Here is a 19,860-nt window from a genome sequence, read left to right as displayed (position 1 = left end):
GTTACAGTGAGCTGAGATCGTGCCATTGCACTCCAGCCTGGGTGACAGAGCAAGAAAAAAAAAAAAAGTCCAGGCGCAGGGGCTCACCTCTGTAATCTCAGTACTTTGGGAGGCTGAGGTGGGCAGATCACAGGGTTAGGAATTCGAGACCAGCCTGACCAACACGGTGAAACCCCGTCTCTACTAAAAATAGAAAAATGAGCCAGGCGTGGTGGCGCATGCCTATAATCCCAGCTACCTGGGAGGCTGAGGCAGAAGAATCACTCAAACCCGAGAGGCAGAGGTTGCAGTGAGCTGAGATTGCGCCACTGCACTCCAGCCTGGATGGCAGAGCGAGACTCTGTCCCACCCAAAAAATAATTATTGTTTGTTTACATAAAAATGGAATTTGTATTTAAAACAAGGTATCTGCCGGGCGCGGTGGCTCAAGCCTGTAATCCCAGCACTTTGGGAGGCCGAGACGGGTGGATCACGAGGTCGAGAGATCGAGACCATCCTGGTCAACATGGTGAAACCCCGTCTCTACTAAAAATACAAAAAATTAGCTGGGCATGGTGGCGCGTGCCTGTAATCCCAGCTACTCAGGAGGCTGAGGCAGGAGAACTGCCTGAACCCAGGAGGCGGAGGTTGCGGTGAGCTGCCGAGATCATGCCATTGCACTCCAGCCTGGGTAACAAGAGTGAAACTCCATCTCAAAAAAAAAAAAAAAAAAAAACAAGGTATCTGATTGGAGCACATATATATAAAATCTATTCTCCAGTTATGACCTTTTTTTTTTTTTTTTTGAGACAGGTTCTCATTCTGTCACCCCAGGTGGAGTGCAGAAGCACAATCTTGACTCACTGCAACCTCCAACTCCCAGGCTTAAGCAATCCTCCTGCCGCAGCCTCCCGAGTAGCTGGGAGTATAGGCACACGCCAATGTGCCCAGCTAATTTTTGTATTTTTTGTATAGCCCAGGTTTTGCCATTATTGTCCAGGCTGGTCTCAAACTCCTGAGATCAAGCAATCTGCCTGCCTCAGCCTCCCAAAGTGCTGGGACTACAGGTGTGAGCCACTGTGACTAGCCATGAGCTTCATTTTTTTGTGTCCAACTTTGTTACTGCCAAACACTCTAATTAAGCCCATTTCTTTGCTACATCCCAAAAAAGTCTTAAATCTGGCACAGTATAAATGACAATTACCTACTATCTGCATTCAATGCACAGGTTACAAAATAAAGTTAACTTCTGGGGAAACAAACAAACTAGTAAGAATCAACATGAAATGTATGAGATCAGCAGAAATCTCCACCCCTGAGAATGGGTCATAGATATGTCACTCGTGAAGCCTTAGGAGATACCCAATACAAGATGACTAGGGATGGCGGTATCAAGAAATCTATCAAGGTTGTTATCCCGTCAGTGGTGACATAATCATGTTGGACTCTACTTGTTTCTTTTCTGTGGTTCTCCAACAAAGAAGGGGCCTGGCAAATGGTGACCTCCACAGAGACATTCTAGAACTGGGTGTTGAGATGGATCTAAAAGGACAGATATCAAGATTCCAAAGTAGCCATGAGGAGGGACAAAGAGCCCAGAGACCTCTGCAGAAAGAAGCTGGCTGTGTTCCACAGGATGTCAGGTGCTGGGCAGCTGTCCCATGTGACTACCTAGAGCAGAGATGCAGCTTCATAGGAAAAGAAATTACAAAAGCAAGAAGTCCAGCAAGGAAATGTCAAAATGCCAGAAAACCCCACAGAATAAAAAAAAGTTCACTTGCATCACCTGCCAGACCCACCCAAAAACACCAGCTCCAACCACTTGCCAGGTTCCGTGGGAATTCAGTCAAGGGGTGGCAAAAATATTAAGGGAAAAATAGTAGAGAAAGCTATAGAATATAGCCTCAAATCCTTTTAGAAAGTCTAAAAGTTTTTTCATAGTTTCAGTAAAAGTTTCAGCTGAAGGCAGCCTAAATCCTCCTTAAATTTAGTTAATAAGTAAGGCAAATAGCTAAAGTATTTAGAGGAGTTTACCTAACTAACTTTTTATTCATGTAGTGTTAAAACTAACCTTTGAGCCAGATAGCCCTCTCAAGAAGTTGACCAGGGATCTCATCTACTAATAGTGTTTGCTTTAAGCATCAGAACTTGGGCTTTAATCTCTTCACTCCAGTAGTGTTGACTCAAGCCTTTGTCAGTTATACTTTACTGAATAAATGCAAGTCTCTCTAGCTGGTGGGGGCCAGCAGCTGCTATCTCTTTACAGCCACAGCTCCTCAGCCAAACTAGCAAAACATAGTATCTGTATGTCAGTGTACTTTATTCATCCATCGCTAAGTCAAGTCTACAAGACAGACCCCCACAAGCAGTGATCCTGACAAGGTTGGGAGGACATAAAGCCACCCAGCCAATTAAGAAAAGTCCTGTTAGTGAAACCCCATCTCCACTAAAAGTATAAAAACTAGCCAGGCATGGTGGCACATGCCTGTAATCCCACCTGCTGGGGAGGCTGAGGCAGGAGAGTTGCTTGAACCCAGGAGGCACAGGTTGCAGTGAGTCAAAATCCTGCCATTGCACTCCAGCCTGGACAAAGAAGCGAGACTACATCTCAAAAAAAAAAAAAAAGAAAAGAAAAAAGAAAAAGAAAAACAAATGTCCTGTCTCCTTCATTGTCCTCCCTGTCCTCGCTGTAGCTTGGACAGGCTCCAGAAAGCAGCTGGAGAGGGAGAGAGAAGGGTAACCAGGAAAGGGTATAGAGCAGAAAGGCCATGGCAGCCTTCCAGCAGGGAGCGGGTCTGAGCTGGGGAATGCAAGAAGATACAACTGGCAGCACTTTGGGAGGCCGAGGTGGGTGGATGACTTGAGGTCAGGAGTTTGAGACAAGCCTGGCCAGCATGGTGAAACCCCTTCTCTACTAAAAATGCAAAAATTAGCCAGGTGTGGTGGTGCACACCTGTAGTCCCACCTACTCAGAAGGCTAAGGCACAAGAACTGCTAGAACCCAGGAGGCGGTGGCTGCAATGAGTAGAGATCGCATCACTATACTCCAGCCTGGGTGACATGGCAAGAACCTGTCTCAAAAAAAAAAAAAAATACTTGGAGAGTGTCCCTTTGGCACCTGGCACAGAGTAAGTACCAATTAATGACAGTGAACATTATTCCTCTCCTCTGTTAGGGACAAAGGTAGCTAATGAGGCTTTATCATTTCTTGGATGGTCCATCACTCAAGACCAGGAAAGTGTTTACCATAATCCTAAGCTCACTAAGCAACCTCATGATTCTAATCCCATTCTCTGTCTCACCTGTTCATCAGGACTAGGTACCCTGAACAATCAACATCAGTACTCTTGTTCCCATGAAAAGACACCAATAAATTGGCTTTTTGTTCTAAGCATGAATCTCCCATGTAGGTCAATGCCATTCAGTTCATTAACATTTTACTGATTTTTGGTGAACTGAAAAAACTGACTAGACAATGACAAATGAGAACTGTGGCAGAGGTCTGAGCCTCGAGAGGCCCTGTCTGAACAATCACGCTCCCTCCTGGGCGTGCCTCTCTTTTTAATTATACATGAACACATGAAGGCACTGAGAAATCCCAAAGCAGGCTCTACAACAAAGGAAGCATCGACTTTGTCTGCTCTCAGTTGTTCTAAATGTATTTCATTACAAGTCTCAGAATTCGTCACCCATAGATGGTGTACGTAGAGATACTTCATTACTTGGGAGATCTTTTCAGTTGGAACACCTGCTCTCTACCACGTCAGGTCACAGAGGACTACAATGCTGATTCCAGCTCCGTGGCTAGTAAGAACCTGTGACGAAGCCACTCCATACTCTCCTCTTGTATCCACCACGTCTTTCTAAAAATCTTCCTCAGCCAGGTGCAGTGACTCATGCCTATAATTCCAGCACTTTGGGAGGCCGAGGTGGGTGGATCACCTGAGGTCAGGAGTTTGAGACCAGCCTGGCCAGCATGGAGAAGCCCTGTCTCTACTAAAACTACAAAATAATTAGCTGGGCGTGGTTGGTGGGCACCTGTAATCCCAACTACTCAGGAGGCTGAGGCAGGAGAATCAGTTGAACCTGGGAGAAGGTTGCAGTGAGCCAAGATCGCACCAGTGTACTCCAGCCTAGGTGACAGCGAGACTCTGTCTCAAAGAAAAAAACAAAAAACTTATTATTTTTCTCCCCACTTCAATAAACTAATCTATAGAAATAACTCCTTCACCGGTGGCTGCTTAATTTTTGTTTCAGAGAATTGTTAATGTAGCTAAATCCTTGCATTTCTCAAAGACTCCAACCAGACTCAGTCGTTCTACACACATTTGCATTAAGACACAGGATTCACATATTTCACTGCTTAAAGTCCTTAGTACCTCCAGAAATGTGCTTATATTCAGAAAACAATTCATCTCTAGGAAGAAGGGAAAAAAGGAGGTTACAAAGGTAACAACCCAAATTTAAAATGTTCTGGTTTGCAAAAGCTTCCAGGTCACACAATCCTGTGAGTTTCCTTTACCCTTAATTAGGTCAGCTTTCATCACTTCATCATTGTTTCAGCATTTTCTTTTTCAATCCGGCTGCCCCAGAACCCCATTTGCAGTTGTAATTGACCTACTTAATTAGGATTTGGAACACTCAGACAGAAGGGTGTGCTGTCTTCATTCTGTTTTGCTCAACAGATCTTATAAATAAGCTGAATTTCTAATTCTGTTTGTTAAGGCACCTTAGGCAAGTCCAAGACCCAAATATTCAGGTTTAATTATAGCCATGAGTGTCCGTCCACTCAAATATGGTCTAGGCCAGGCGCAGCAGCTCACACATGTAATCCCAACACTTTGGGAGGGAAAGGCAGGGAGACTGCTTGAGCCCGGGAGGTCAAGACCAGCCTGGACAACATTGTAAGACCCCCCGCCAATCTCTACAAAAAAAATTTAAAAATTAGCCAGGTGTGGCAGCAAGCACATGCAGTCCCCGTTACTACGGAGGCAGAGGCAGGACAAACGGAAATAGCCTTTTGTCCTTCAAAAGGTTATTCTGACTCCAGTGACTCCTCAACACCATCCTATGATGTGATGGGAGTTTTTTTTTTTTTCTTTTTTCAGATGGAGTCTTGCTCTGTTGCCAGGCTGGAGTGCAGTGACACAATCTCAGCCCACTGCAACCTCCACCTCCCAGGTTTAAGCAATTCTCCTACCTCAGTCCCCTGAGTAGCTGGGATCACGGGTGCATGCCACCATGCCCAGCTAATTTTTGTATGTTTAGTAGAGACGGGGTTTCACCATGTTAGTCAGACTGGTCTCGACCTCCTGACCTCGTGATCCGCCTGCCTCAGCCTCCCAAAGTGCTGGGATTATAGGCATGAGCCACCGCGCCCAGCTGATGTGATGGAAAGTCTTAAACCAACACTTGAGCCAGGAGTTGGAGGCTGAAATGAGCTATGATCGTGCGACTGCACTCCAGCCTGGGTGACAGAGTAAAATCCTGTCTCCAAAACAAACAAACAACAAATATGGTCTAGGTGAAGGAGCACACAGTCAGGAGTCAGTACGCCTTGGTTCTCCACTGGTGTACTGCAGTGGTACCAACCACTGCAATCCTGACACATCCCTAAGGCTCCAGAGCCTCAGTCTCTCCGCTCGAGAAAAAAAGAAGGTAGACTCTTGAGTTTAGAATAGGTCTCTCTATTCACAAAGACTCTAAGTCTCAGCAGGGCATGGTAGCTCAAGCCTGTAATCCCAGCACTTTGGGAGGCTGAGGCGGGCAGATCACAAGGTCAAGAGATCAAGACCATCCTGGTCAACATGGTAAAACCCCGTCTCTACTCAAAATACAAAAATCAGCTGGGCGTGGTGGCACGTGCCTATAGTCCCCGCTACTCGGGAGGCTGAGGCAGGAGAATCACTTTAACCTGGCAGGCAGAGGTTGCAGTCAGCTGAGATCGCACCACTGTACTCCAGCCTGGTGACAGAGCGAGACTTCATCTAAAAAAAAAAAAATTTCTCTAAGTCTCTATGAATACTTTCTGAGCAGCTACCACGTACAAAGCCGTGTGCTATATACAGTGGGTGGGAAGAGGAACAAAGATGAACTGATGTTGCACTATCATGAACTCTACACTCCACCAGGGAAGAAAACGCCATAGCTACCTGTATACATGACTGGCAATGTGCCTGATATATAGTGGATACTCAGTAAAATGACATAAAGGAGACATAAAATGCCCTGTGGGCATTTAGAGAAGAGAGGCTTCATCTGATGGAGAAGAATCAGGAATAGTTCGTAGGTGGGTGTGAGTTGACTTTTTTGTTTTGTTTTGTTTTGTTTTTGTTTTGAGACCAAGTCTCACTATGTCACCGAGGCTAGAGTGCAGTGACACGATCTCAGCTCACTGCAACTTTCTCCTCCCAGGTTTAAGCGATTCTTGTGCCTCAGCCTCTCAAGTAGCTGGGATTACAGGCACATGCCGCCACCACCACACCTGGCTAATTTTTTGTATTTTTAGTAGAGATGAGGTTTCACCATGTTGGCCAGGAGGGTCTTGAGCTCCTGACTTCAAGTGATCTGCCCACCTCTGCCTCCCAAAGTGCTGGGATTGAAAGTGTGAGTCACTGTACCCGGCCTGAGTTGACTTTTAAAAGGTTGTTTTAACTCCAGTGACTCCTTAACACCATCCCATGATGTGATGGAAAAATCTTAAGCCAACATTAAAGATTTTCCAAGCTCTGGTCCCAATATGTCCTTCAATCTTTATCTTTCCTGTACCCACAACTATGCTATAGCCAACCACTCTGCTTACTGTACCTCAGATATTACTCATAATTTTTTATGAAGCCTTTCTTTTTTTTTTTTTTCTTTTTTGAGACAGGGTCTCACTCTGCAGCCCAGGCTAGAGTGCAGTGGCGTAATCTTGGCTCACTGTAACCTCCGCCTCCCGGGTTCAAGTGATTCTCCTGCCTCAGCCTCCCACGTAGCTGGGATTACAGGTGCCCACCACCACGTCTAGCTAATTTTTGTACTTTTAGTAGAGACAGGGTTTCATCATGTTGGTCAGGCTGGTCTTGAACTCCCGACCTCAGGTGATCTGCCCACCTCAACCTTCGAAAGTGCTGGGATTACAGGTATGAGCCACCGCGCCTGGCCTATGAATCCTTTCTTGATCCCTCCAATAGTAGGCGCTCTCTCCTGTCTTTGAAATCCCACAAAGACTTGCCGACTTCTCTTGTGGTATACATAGCATCTGCCCCTGCGTTACAGTTGGGTCATATCTTTTTCTCAAAATAATAATCTTAGACACCAGCAACTATATTATTCATCTATATTGCCAAAGAAATGGAAGGTATTCAGTAGATTATTCTGACATGACAAATAGGAAAGGGACAACCAAGGAGGCAGAACTGAAGGAATGATGATGCTAAGTGAGAAATATTTGTGGCTTATGCCTAAAATCGGGACTATTCCAGTTTCAGTTTTGAACATAAGGTTCAGTTGGTAGAATCAGAGGGGTTAAGCTTGGAAGGTAAGTTGGAGTCAGATTACACAGAACCTTGAATGCCAAGGTAATAAACAGCATATATTCAGTTCTCCAAGAGAGTCACTGATCGTTTTAGACAATGGATCGTTTTAGACTTCCATCCGAAATATGGAAGGTCAAACCAGAAGCATTCTGGATGACACGCTAGTCTCCTTGGAATTTGGTTCAAGATAAGTCCAACCCAGACAGAAAAAAAACAACTCTTAAGCGTGCTGACAAAATTAAGCGCATGACTCTGTAGACCTGTAAGTCCCAGAAAAGTCACCAAGTTATTAAAAACTGTTTTGTAGGCTTCCTGGCAACCAGACATTTATGTCCCACTTCAGTGAAAGGATACACACCCACACCAAAGCAGTTATTGCTGAATTTCCAAACTGGTGAAAAAGAGAAGATTCTATCTGCTTCCAGAGAAGGGAGGGAGGAGCAAAAAAGTACATTACACACAAAGGATGTGTGTGTGTGTGTCTGTCTGTCTGTAGTGTATGTGTGTACATACAGGTACATATATACAGACTGAGAATCCCTTAGCAGAAATACTTGAGACCTGGAGTGTTTCCAATTTTTTATTTTTTTTTTTAATTTTGGAATACCTGCATTATACCACTGAGCATCCCAAATATGAAATTCTGAAATCCAAAATATTCCAATAAGCACTTCTTTTGAGCATCACGTTGGTGCTCAAAGCTTTGGATTTGGGGGCATTTTGGATTTCAAATTTTCAGGTTTATGATGTTCAACCTGCATATGTATATATAAATTACAGTGTGTATGTGTGTATGTATATACATGGTGTGCATGTATATAAACATGCATACATATATGTGCATGTGTGTGCATATACGTATGCATGCAGATGTGTGTATATTTGTGTACATACATACATGGATATGTATACACATGCATAAATGCAGATGTATATGAGTATACATGTGTATGTATCTACATGTGTGTATATATGTGTGTATGAACATATATGTGTGTATACTGCATTAGTCCATTCTCGCACTGCTATGAAGAAATACCTGAGACCAGGTAATTTATAAAGGAAAGAGGTTTAATTGATTCGGAGTTCTGCATTGCTGGGGAAGCCTCAGGAGACTTACAATCATGGCAGAAGACAAAGGACAAACAGGCACCTTCTTCACAGGGCAGCAGGATGGAGTGAGTGCCAGCAGTGAAGTGCCAGATCTCATGAGACTCACTCACTTCATGAGAACAGCATGGAGAACTGTCCCATGATCCAATTACCTCCATCTGGTCCCGCCCTTGACATGTGGGGATTATGGGGATTACAATTCAAGATGAGACTTTGGGTGGGGACCCAGCCAAACCTATCAGTATATATATATGTGTATATATATATGTGTATATATGCATGTATACATGTATATATGTGTATGTATGTGTATATGTATGTGTGTATGTATATGTGTATGTGTATCCACATGTTTACATATGTATATATGTGTACAACTGGTTGTTTTCCCTGGAGTAGCATCACATGTTCTTAAATTTCTACTATAGATTTCTAACAATAACATAAATGATGTAGTGTTATATGAAACTTTCTATCTGTAACTTAGTTTTGAGATTTATCAGTTACATGCTTATAGCTCCAGTTCATTTTCATCATTGCATAATATTCCATTGAATTTATATATTACGCTTCATTTAATCATGTTTCTGTTATTGGACATTTAGTTTACTTTAAAAGCCTTACTTATGGCGAACAATGTCATAATGAACAATCCACGTATATATGTGAGATTTTATGTGGTTATAAACCTAGTAGTAGAATTATTAAGTATGAATTCACATTTACTAGACCTTGCCAAACCAATATCTAAAGTGATTGTACCACAGTCAACATTTAAAACACTTAAACATCTAAAAAACTTTTTTAAAAGTGTTAAACATTTAAAAAATTTTATCACACATGTATATATAATTCCTATATATCTAAATAAAATACTTATATTGTCACACATACATACACATCATGATTCCCTCCAGAGTATCAGGGAGGGAAATGGAATAGGTCAGAGAGGGGCTCATACAGATTTTCAATTATACATGTAATATTTTATATCGTAAGCTAGGTGATAGGTACATAAATGCCCCTTTTATTATCTATATTTTTTGTGTATATAACTGAAATCTTTCTAGAAGCTTCTGTTAAAACTCAGGATACTAATCTCAACGTTTAACTTTGCTTCATCTCAGATGACAACTTGAAGATCATAATCTCTTATCCAACCCTTCAGAAATGTGTTAAAGAATTCAGAAGCCACTAGGCCCAGCCAGGCTTGTGCCACAGAGCAAATGCAAAGGAAAGCAGAGGTGTCAACATGTTTTCAAGAGGAGCTCCACCATCACTTTTCAGTGGTAAGCTGTAACTCAGCTTTGGAGTAAGATCACAGCAAACAAAGGGAGAAAGGCAAAAGCCCCGCTTACCGTAGAAGAGGAATGCTTTTGTCATGTGATGATGCAGGTAGGTCCGGTTGATGGTGAAGAAACACGCGTCTGCTCCACAGTGGCCTAACCTCCCGGTTTCCCCCGTCAGTGGGGACCACCAGAGCATAATGGGGTAGCTCTCCAGTTCCCATTTTCTTTTCCTGTTGAAGGTCAATGCTTCTTTCTTAAGAAACGCATTAAGATCCATAGGTGCTTCTTCCATTTTTGTATGTCGATCTTGCAAACCGGAACTTTGAAACCCCTTCCTTTCAAACTTCCCCAGCTCAACCACGACCTAAAAGAGAAGACAATTATTTCCACGGTCAAATTGTGTGATTTTCTGTTGTACATCTCTCATTCATCTTGACGATTGAGCCTCTTACTAGTTTTCAGTTGTTGCTGTAACAATTTACCACAAACAGTAATTTAAAACAACACAAATTTAAGCTAGATGCACCGGCTTACACTTGTAATCTCAGTATATCATGGGGCCATGTTGGGAGGACCGCTTGAGGCCAGGAGATCCAGACTACTAAAAAATACAAAAATCAGTCAGGTGTGGTGATAGCATATGCCTGTAACCCTAGTTACTAGGGAGGCTGAGTCAGGAGAATCAAATCAAATGAACTCCGGAAGCAGAGGTTGCAGTGAGCCAAGATCACGTTACTGCACTTCAGCCTGGGCAACACAGCGAAGCTCCATGTCAAAAAAAAAGAAAAAAAGAATTGGCCAGGCATGGTGATGCATGCCTGTAGTCCCAGATACTCAGGAGGCTGAGGCAAGAGGATTGCTTAAGCCTAGGAATTAGAGGGTGTAGTGAATTATGACTGCACCACTGCACTCCAGCCTGGGCAACAGAGCAAGACCTTGTCTCAAAAGCCAGTCAATCAATCAATCAATCAATCACAAATTTGTTATCGCACAATTCTGAAGTCAGAGGTCTGAAATGGGTCTCACTGGGCTAAGATCAAGGGTTCAGCAGGGCTGCAATCCTCTCTGAAGACTCTAGGAGAGAAGCCTCTTTCTTGCTTTTCTTTTAGAGCCACCACCATTGACTCATGGCCTCCTTCCTCCTCTTCAAAGCCAGCAACACTACATCTCCTGACTCTTCTGATGTCACCTCTTCTCTCCGACATGTCAGGAAAGGCTCTCCATCTTTAAGAACTTGTGATTACATGGGGCTCACATGAATAATCTGGGATAATCTCCTCCATTTCAGAGTGTGTCACATTGATCCCATCTGCAAAGTCCCTTTTGCCACCTAAAGTAATATATTCACAGGTTCCAGGGATCAGGGAGTGGACACAGCCTCCAAATATCAACCAACAAGAATGGTCAATGATTCTACTAAACACTTAAAACAAATACATTTCCCTTGCATTTCTTAAGTCGATAGGATGTCCAGAAATAGTTTTGCCTCTTAATGAAATCTATGACAGGATTGTTACCTGACTACTACTAGAAAATGCACTCTAGGGAAAGTGAGTTATAAATTACCAACTGGTGGCCGGGCGCGGTGGCTCAAGCCTGTAATCCCAGCACTTTGGGAGGCCGAGGCGGGTGGATCACAAGATCAAGAGATCAAGACCATCCTGGTCAACATGGTGAAACCCTGTCTCTACTAAAAATACAAAAAATTAGCTGGGCATGGTGGCACGTGCCTGTAATCCCAGCTACTCAGGAGGCTGAGGCAGGAGAATTGCCTGAACCCAGGAGGCGGGGGTTGCGGTGAGCTGAGATCGCACCATTGCACTCCAGCCTGGGTAACAAGAGCGAAACTCCGTCTCAAAAAAAAAAAAAAAAAAAAAAAGAAATATGCTAGAGAAAGGGTTGAACTGCTCCATATGTAACTGAAAGTTTAGTAGTCAGACAATGAAACAAACCAGTAAACAGAAAGGTACATTTATTTTTCTATATATTAACTGCTCTACCGGTCAGCCATGGAGGGCGTTCCCTGGGCAGCCCTCGGGTCCTGCTTTTAGGAGCCCAGAGTGGTATCTTTTGTACATGCTCGCCGCTCCTGGTGTTAGATAAAGGCCACTGATCACTGATGCATTGCATGGAGTTTGTAACTCCCTGGGGAGGGCCTGTGACTTTCATTAGATTCCCAAAGGTATCCAAGGCCAAAAAAAACAACACTGAGTGAAAGCCAAATAGCATTCCAGAAGGAGTAAGGAATTACATTGACTTTACAAAAACCATAGATCACCTGAGACAAAGTCAACACTAGAGCAGCAGAGCCATCACCAAGAGCTAAATTCTGCCTGTTGCCAACAGCTCTCTCAGCATTTTTATGATGGCACAATGCGGCTCTCCCCAGTAGTTTGATCCAAGGGAGATGACTTGTAGCCACAAAACTATCTTTTCATCTGACCTTCTTCCCCTGCGAATGTACAACTAGTCACTTAAAAGAAAGGCTTTTAGAAAGCCATAGGATACAACTCCAAAGGTGAAATTTATTCCACATCTCAGATCAATATCTACTATGTGAGTTATAAGTTCATTTCCAAATAATAGGGATGCTTTTAAGAAGAGATTCTTCTTCTGCCAAACAACGTTTATTTTGGGGGGGAGAGTCTCACTCTGTCGCCCAGGCTATAGTACAGTGGCATGATCTCAGTTCACTGTAGTCTCCAGGTTCAAGTGATTCTACTGCCTCAGCCTCCTGAGTAGTTGGAATTACAAACACGAACCACCATGCCGTTAATTTTTTGTATTTTTAGTAGAGACAAGGTTTCATCACATTGGCCCAAACAGCTTTTTAAAACACATTATCTTTGGCTGGGCGCGATGGCTCAAGTCTGTAATCCCAGCACTTTGGGAGGCCAAGGCAGGAGGATCACAAGGTCAAGAGATCGAGACCATCCTGGTCAACATGGTGAAACCTCGTCTCTACTAAAAATACAAAAAATTAGCTGGGCATGGTGGTGCGTGCCTGTAATCCCAGCTACTCAGGAGGCTGAGGCAGGAGAATTGCCTGAACCCAGGAGGCAGAGGTTGCGGTGAGCCGAGATCGTGCCATTGCACTCCAGCCTGGGTAACAAGAGCGAAACTCCATCTCAAAAACAAAAACAAAAAACAAAAAAAAACACATTATCTTCAGATATGACTACCAGGTTGTTGGAAATACAGCAGAATAAAGGAATGTATTCAATAAAACCATAAGGATAAAATCAGTCAATCCCACAATTAGAAAAGTTAAAAGGACAAATGACCCAGTTTTAACAAGCCCATGACATGGAACAAAAGGTGGGGCAGAAGAAACTTTTTCATAGTGAGAAAAATGAAAACATAAAATTTGAGACTCACCAACCAAATGCAATGTATGGGTTTGTTTATTCCAAATTCAAACCAACTTGGGCCACACATGGTGGCTCATGCCTGTAATCCCAGAATTTTGGGAGGGCAAGATGGGTGGATCACCTGAGGTCAGGAGTTTGAGACCAGCCTGGCCAACATAGTGAAACCTCGTCTATCTTAAAAATACAAAAATTAGCTGGGCATGGTGGCACAGCTCGTTTCTCCTAAAAATACAAAAAATAGCTGGGCATGCTGGTACACACCTATAATCCCAGCTACTTGGGAGGCTGAAGCAGGAGGATCACTTGAACCCAGGAGGCAGAGGTTGCAGTGAGCTCAGAATGCGTCATTGAACTCCAGCCTGGGCAACAGAGCAAGACTCTGTCTCAAAAAAAAATAAAATAAAATAAAACCAACTCATTACGAAAATTCTTTTTTCTTTTTGAGACAACTGGGAAAAAATTAACACAGCCAAACATACAGAGAATATTCAGTAGTTATTGTTAATTTTGTTGGCTGTGATAGTAGCAATACTGTTACGTTAAATTTTCAAAGTTCCTAACTGTGAGAGAATCATATTAACATATAACTGGTGAAATGCTATTATGTCCTGGATTTGCTTTAAAATATTCCAAAATATATTACTAAATTGTTTATCAACTAAAAAGTAAAATTCAAAAATAAATATACATATACACCCAAAGAATTCACAGTTTATACATAATACAGTTAAATGTGAATGGAAAACAACGTCTTAAGTTTTTCTCCAGAGAACTATAATGTTTCAGCTTAAGTGCAGATGACTATAATATTTTCATGTTTAGATTAATATTAATTAAATAATTTATGTTATAGAATCTGCTATTTATGTTATAGAATCTGCTATTTGGGCTAAATTGGTTTTATTTATTTATTTATTTATTTTGCTTGATAGGTGTTTTGAGACAGAGTTTCACTCTGTTACCAGGCTGGAGTGCAGTGGCATGATCTTGGCTCACTGCAACTTCTGCCTCCCAGTTCAAGCAATCCTCCTGCTTCAGTCTCCCAAGTAGCTGGGACTACAGGTGTGTACCACCACACCCAGCTAATTTTTTGTATTTTTAGTAGAAACAGGGTTTCACAATATTGGCCCGGAGGGTCTAGAGCTCTTGACTTCATGATCTGCCCACCTCAGCCTCCCAGAGTGCTGGGATTACAGACGTGAGCCACCACACATGGCTGCTAAATTGTATACTCCCCAAAAATTCATAGGTTGAAGTTCTTACTCCCAGTACCTTATAACATGACTATATTTGGGACAGGGTCTTCAAAGAGGTAACTGAGTTAAAACAGGCGGGCCTGACTCCAGTATGACTGGTGTCCTTATAAAAAGAGAAAATTCTGACACAGACACTTGCAGAGAGAAGGCAGTATAAAGATACAGGGAGAAACCAGTCATCTACAAGCCAAGGATAGAGGCCTGTAAAAAAATTAATTTTGGTTGAGGAAGCAAGCCACTCCACCTGCAGTATTTTGTTACAGAAGCTCCTAGCAAACTAACATAGGATCTATGACATGACTTTTTTTTTTTCTATTTATGCTGTCTTTACCCTACTCATGTGGCAAACTATTTCATCTGCCTAAAAACAGGAATGGAGGCCAGGCGCAGTGGCTCACGCCTGTAATCCCAGCACTTTGGGAGGCCGAGGCAGGGGAATCACTTGAGGTCAGGAGTTCGAGACCAGCCTGGCCAACATGGCGAAACCCCATCTCTACTAAAACTAGCAAAAATTAGCTGGGCGTGGTGGTGTGCGGCTATAGTCCCAGCTACTCAGGAGACTGAGGCAGGAGAATCACTTTAACCCGGGAGGCAGACGTTGCAGTGAGCTTCATATGGTGCCACTGCACTCCAGCCTGGCAACAGAGAAACACTCTGCCCTGGATACCTCCAGCACAAACAAGGAAGGAGGCACATGTTGCCTCTCACCAGAATCCCAATCTGGCAGAAGGCAGCGGCAGAAGTACAGAACCAGACTGTCTGCCAAAGTGCTTTAAAAAGCATTATCTCATTCAACCCTACGCAGAAGGGAGATCCCACACAGTGAAAAAGCCCAGAGAACACCTTAGTTTCTACCAGTCCCCCAAGTGAACTACTCACAACCACAAATAACCTTTAAAGGTCGTGTGAGGGCCAGGCGCAGTGGCTCATGCCTGTAATCCCAGCACTTTGTGAGGACAAAGCAGGCGGATCACCTGAGGTCAGGAGTTCAAGACCAGCCTGGCTAATATTGCAAAACCCCATCTCTACTAAAAATACAAAAATTAGCCAGGCATGGTGGCAGGCACCTGTAATTCCAGCTACTCGGGAGGCTGAGACAGGAGAATCGCTTAAACCCAGAAGGTAAAAGTTGCAGTGAGCCAGGATTGCGCCATTGCACTCCAGCATGCACAACAAGAGCGAAACTCCAACTCAAAAAAAAAAAAAGTCCGACCAGGCGCGGTGGCTCACACCTATAATCCCAGCACTTTGGGAGGCCAAGGCGGGTGGATCACGAGGTCAAGAAATCGAGACCATCCTGGTCAACATGGTGAAACCCCATCTCTACTAAACATACAAAAAATTAGCCGAGCATGGTGGCACACGCCTGTAATCCCAGCTACTTAGGAGGCTGAGGCAGGAGAATTGCTTGAACCTGGGAGGCGGAGGTTGCGGTGAGCCGAGATCGCGCCATTGCACCCAAGCCTGGGTAACAAGAGTGAAACTCTGTCTCAAAAAAAAAAAAAAAAAAAAAAAGTCCTGTGGCAGTCAGGCACAGTGGCTCACACCTATAATCTCAGTGCTTTGGGAAGCCAAGGCAGGCAGATCACTTGAGTTCAGGAGTTCAAGACCAGCCTGAGCAACATGGTGAAACCCCATCTCTACAAAAAATAGAAAACTTAGCCAGGCACGGTGGTACACACCTACAGTCTCAGCTACTCAGGAGGCTGCACTGGGACGATCGCTTGAGCCTGGGAGGTGGAGGCTGCAATGAGCCAAGATCTTGCCACTGCACTCTAGTCTGGATGACAGAGTGAGACCCTGTCTCAAGAACAAAAAAAAAAAAAAAGTTCTGTGGATTTTGAAATGGACAGCTGGTACCCGAATGGGTGCAAAAATCTACCTGAGCTAATATCTATACTATCACTGCCCAATTTTTATTTCAATTTGAAATCAGTGAAGGCTGGGCACAGGGGCTCATGCCTATAATCCCAGTACCTTGTGAGGCCAAGGTGGGTGGATTGCTTGAGCACAGGAGTTTGAGACCAGCCTGGGTAACGTGGTGAAACCCCATCTCTAAAAAAACAAACAAACAAACAAAAAAAAACAAAAAAACACACACACACCAAAATTAGGCTGGGTACGGTGGCTCACATCCGTAATCCCAGCACTTTGAGAGGCCGAGGCAGGCAGATCACTTGAGGTCAGGAGTTTGAGACCAGCCTGGCCAACACGGTGGAACCTCATTTCTACTAAAAATACAAAATTAGCCCAGTGGCAGGCGCCTGTAATCCCAGCTACTCGGGAGGCTGAGGCAGGAAATCACTTGAACCTGGAAGGCAGAAGAAGTTGCAGTTAGCTGAGATCACGTTGCTGCATCCCAGCCTGGGCAACAGAATGAGACTCCATCTCAAAAAAAAAAAAAAAAAGCAAGGCACAGTGGTGCATGCCTATGGTCCCAGCTACTGGAGATGCTGAGGTGGGAGGACTGCCTGAGCTCAGGGAGGTTGAGGTTGCAGTGAGCTGAGACTATGCCACTGCGCTCCAGCCTGGGTGACAAAATGAGACCCTGTCTCAAAAAAATAAATAAATAGACAGATAGATAGAAATCGGTGAACGAGGCCGGGCACAGTGGCTCACACCTGTAATCCCAGCACTTTGGGAGGCTGAGGCAGGCAGATCATGAGGTCAGGAGTTCAAGACCAGCCCAGCCAGCATGGTAAAAGCCTGTTTCTACTAAAAATATAAAAATTAGCTGGGCATGGTGGCAAGATGCCTGTAATCCCAGCTACTTGGGAGGCTGAAGCAGGAAAATCGTTTGAATCCAGGAGGCAGAGGTTGCAGTGAGCTGAGACCATGCCACTATACTCCTGCCTGGGCAACAGAGCAAGAAAAGAAAAAGGAAAAGAGAGGAGAGGAGGGGAGGGGATGGAGGAAGAAGGGAAAGAGAGAGAGAGAGAGAGAGAAAGAGAGAGAAGGGAGGGAGGGATGGAGGGAGGGAAGGAAGAAAGGAACAAAGGAAGGAAGGAAGGAAGAAAGAATCAGTGAAAGAAATTCAGAATAATTCACTAAGGGATACAGGTAGGAGAACTAAGCAAACCTTTCAGGTCATTCATCCATACACAGTCCTTGAGACGTGCATTAACACAGATGCCTGTGTTCTATATTTACTGCAAGATACAAACTATCTTGTTCTCAGAATAGTCCTTGCTTCTTCAAGAATGCAGTCTTTCCAAAGTGGTAACAATAGGAGATTTTGAGGAAGCCATCCAATTTTCACCCAGGAAAACAGACTGAGTCTTACTTTCTGTTTCTCTACAACCAGGAGTCTACAAGACTCTCAAACTCACCTTCTATCTCAATGACTGTTTCTGCCTGGTACATCCATTCACTAAACCTGTTTCACCTGTTTAAAAAAGAGGGTCAGGAGGTAGATTGGAAGGGTCTCCCTGCCAGAGGTGTTTTACTGGGAGGAAAACTGGAAGGCATTTTCCTCCGAGTAGAAAACCTCTGATCCTGGCTGGGCATGGTGGCTCACACCTGTAATACCAGCACTTTGGGAGGCTGAGGGAGGCAGACCACTGAAGATCAGGAGTTGGAGACCAGCATGGCCAATATGGTGAAACTCAGTCTCAATTAATAATACCAAAAAAAAATGTAGCCAGGCATGGTAACACGCACCTGTAATCCCAACTACTCAGGAGGCTGAGGCACAAGAATCGCTTGAACCTGGGAGGCTGAAATTGCAGTGAGCAGAGATCACGCCACTGCACTCCAGCCTGGGTGACAGAGTGGAACTGTGTCTTAAAAAAAAAAAAAAAAAAAAAAAAGCCGGGCGCGGTGGCTCAAGCCTGTAATCCTAGCACTTTGGGAGGCTGAGGCGGGTGGATCACGAGGTCAGGAGATCAAGACCATCCCGGTCAACATGGTGAAACCCCGTCTCTACTAAAAATACAAAAAATTAGCTGGGCATGGTGGTGCGTGGCTGTAATCCCAGCTACTCAGGAGGTGAGGCAAGAGAATTGCCTGAACCCAGGAGGCGGAGGTTGCGGTGAGCCGAGATCGCGCCATTGCACTCCAGCCTGAGTAACAAGAGTGAAACTCCGTCTCAAAAAAAAAAAAAAGAAAAAAGAAAAGAAAAGAAAAGAAAAGAAAACTCCTGATCCTGAAAGCTTCAGCAAAAAGTGAAAGATGTAGAGTTTTGAGAAAATAGGGGGTGGGAGGGACGTGGCAAAGGCCCAGCTATCAACACTACACAACCCACATTCTTGGTACCTGGAGTGTGACAAGCAGAAAGACGGTGGCTGTGACGCACAGGCAAGATGCCAGAAGCTTCCTCCTCTGAATCCGCACCATGCTGCCCGGCCCTGGGTGACTGACAGAGGGCTAATCTGGTTACCAGGTGTTCTCTCGTCAGCCCAGAGCCCGAGACAACTTCATGTGGAAGAACCATCTGGGCGTCAATTTCCTGCACTGCCATTCCTGCTGGGACCAGGTCTCCATGAGGGACTGAGATTCGAGGTTCTGAGTGGGCCTGGCTTGGCATCGAGAGGAAACAGCACGCAGTCTTCTTAGGCTATCATCAGAGCAGCAGGAGATTTCTCCACATAAGAAGGTAAAAAAAATTCTGTAACAAAAGATCATCTTTTAGCCACAGCACAGATTTAATCAATGTAGTCTTGCAGGAGGGTTACCATGTAAAAACCTAGAAGTTTTAAACTGAAAGGAACCACTTAGATCCCGTAGTCTTGGTACCTCACTCATACGTAAGGAAACTGTAGCTGGGCATGGTGGCTCACGTCTGTAATCCCAGCACTTCGAGAGGCCAAGGCAGGTGGATCATTTGAGGTCAGGAGTTTGAGACCAGTCTGGCAACATGGTGAAACCCTGTCTCTACTAAAAATATAAAATTAGCTGGGCATGTGGCGGGCACCTGTAGTCCCAGCTACTCAGGAGGCTGAGGCACGAGAATCACTTGAACCCGGGAGGTGGAGTTTGCAGTGAGCTGAGATTTTATCACTGCACTGTAGCCTGGGCAACAGAGCAACATTCCATCTTGAAAAAGAAGAAAGAAAGAAAGAGAGAGAGAGAAAGAAAGAAAGGAAGGAAGGAAAGGAAGGAAAAAAGGAAAGAAAGAAAGAAAGAAAAGAAAAGAAAAAACGGAAATCAAGACCAAAGAGGTGAAGTGACTTACTCATGGCCACACAGCCCATCAGAGGAAGTGACAAATCCACAAACAGGTCCCAAATCTAAAATTCTGCTTCCACTTAATGCTCTCTGCTATCAGAAGACTGAATTCCAAGACTTTTATATAAAGTCACTTCCTTCTGTCTAAGTTTTAAAGGAGTATAGA

General features: G+C 44.1%; 1 protein-coding gene across 7 annotated transcripts in view; it reads right to left on the bottom strand.

The window, feature by feature from the left end:
- The window catches only part of POFUT3 (protein O-fucosyltransferase 3), a 288,699-nt gene that overhangs the window by 257,251 nt on the left and 11,588 nt on the right, over positions 1–19,860 (bottom strand). For 6 of the 7 annotated variants that reach the window (XR_012513206.1, XR_012513207.1, XR_012513208.1 and 3 more), the window contains exons 1-2: positions 18,783–18,946; positions 9,971–10,265 (exon numbers count right to left, since the gene is read on the bottom strand). Coding sequence is in view for 4 of the 7 variants with exons in the window: in XM_074383882.1 (XP_074239983.1) it covers positions 9,971–10,265; positions 18,783–18,863 (376 nt within the window). In the remaining 3 variants the exon portion in view is untranslated. Of the gene's footprint in view, positions 1–9,970; positions 10,266–18,782; positions 19,135–19,860 lie in introns of those variants that run through there. The other variant, XM_003938102.4, reaches the window with a different exon arrangement.

Source organism: Saimiri boliviensis, chromosome 13 (assembly GCF_048565385.1).
Source record: "Saimiri boliviensis isolate mSaiBol1 chromosome 13, mSaiBol1.pri, whole genome shotgun sequence".
Lineage (NCBI taxonomy): Eukaryota > Metazoa > Chordata > Mammalia > Primates > Cebidae > Saimiri > Saimiri boliviensis.
Note: the sequence above shows the minus strand (reverse complement) of the source record. Positions and strands in the feature narration are given on the sequence as shown.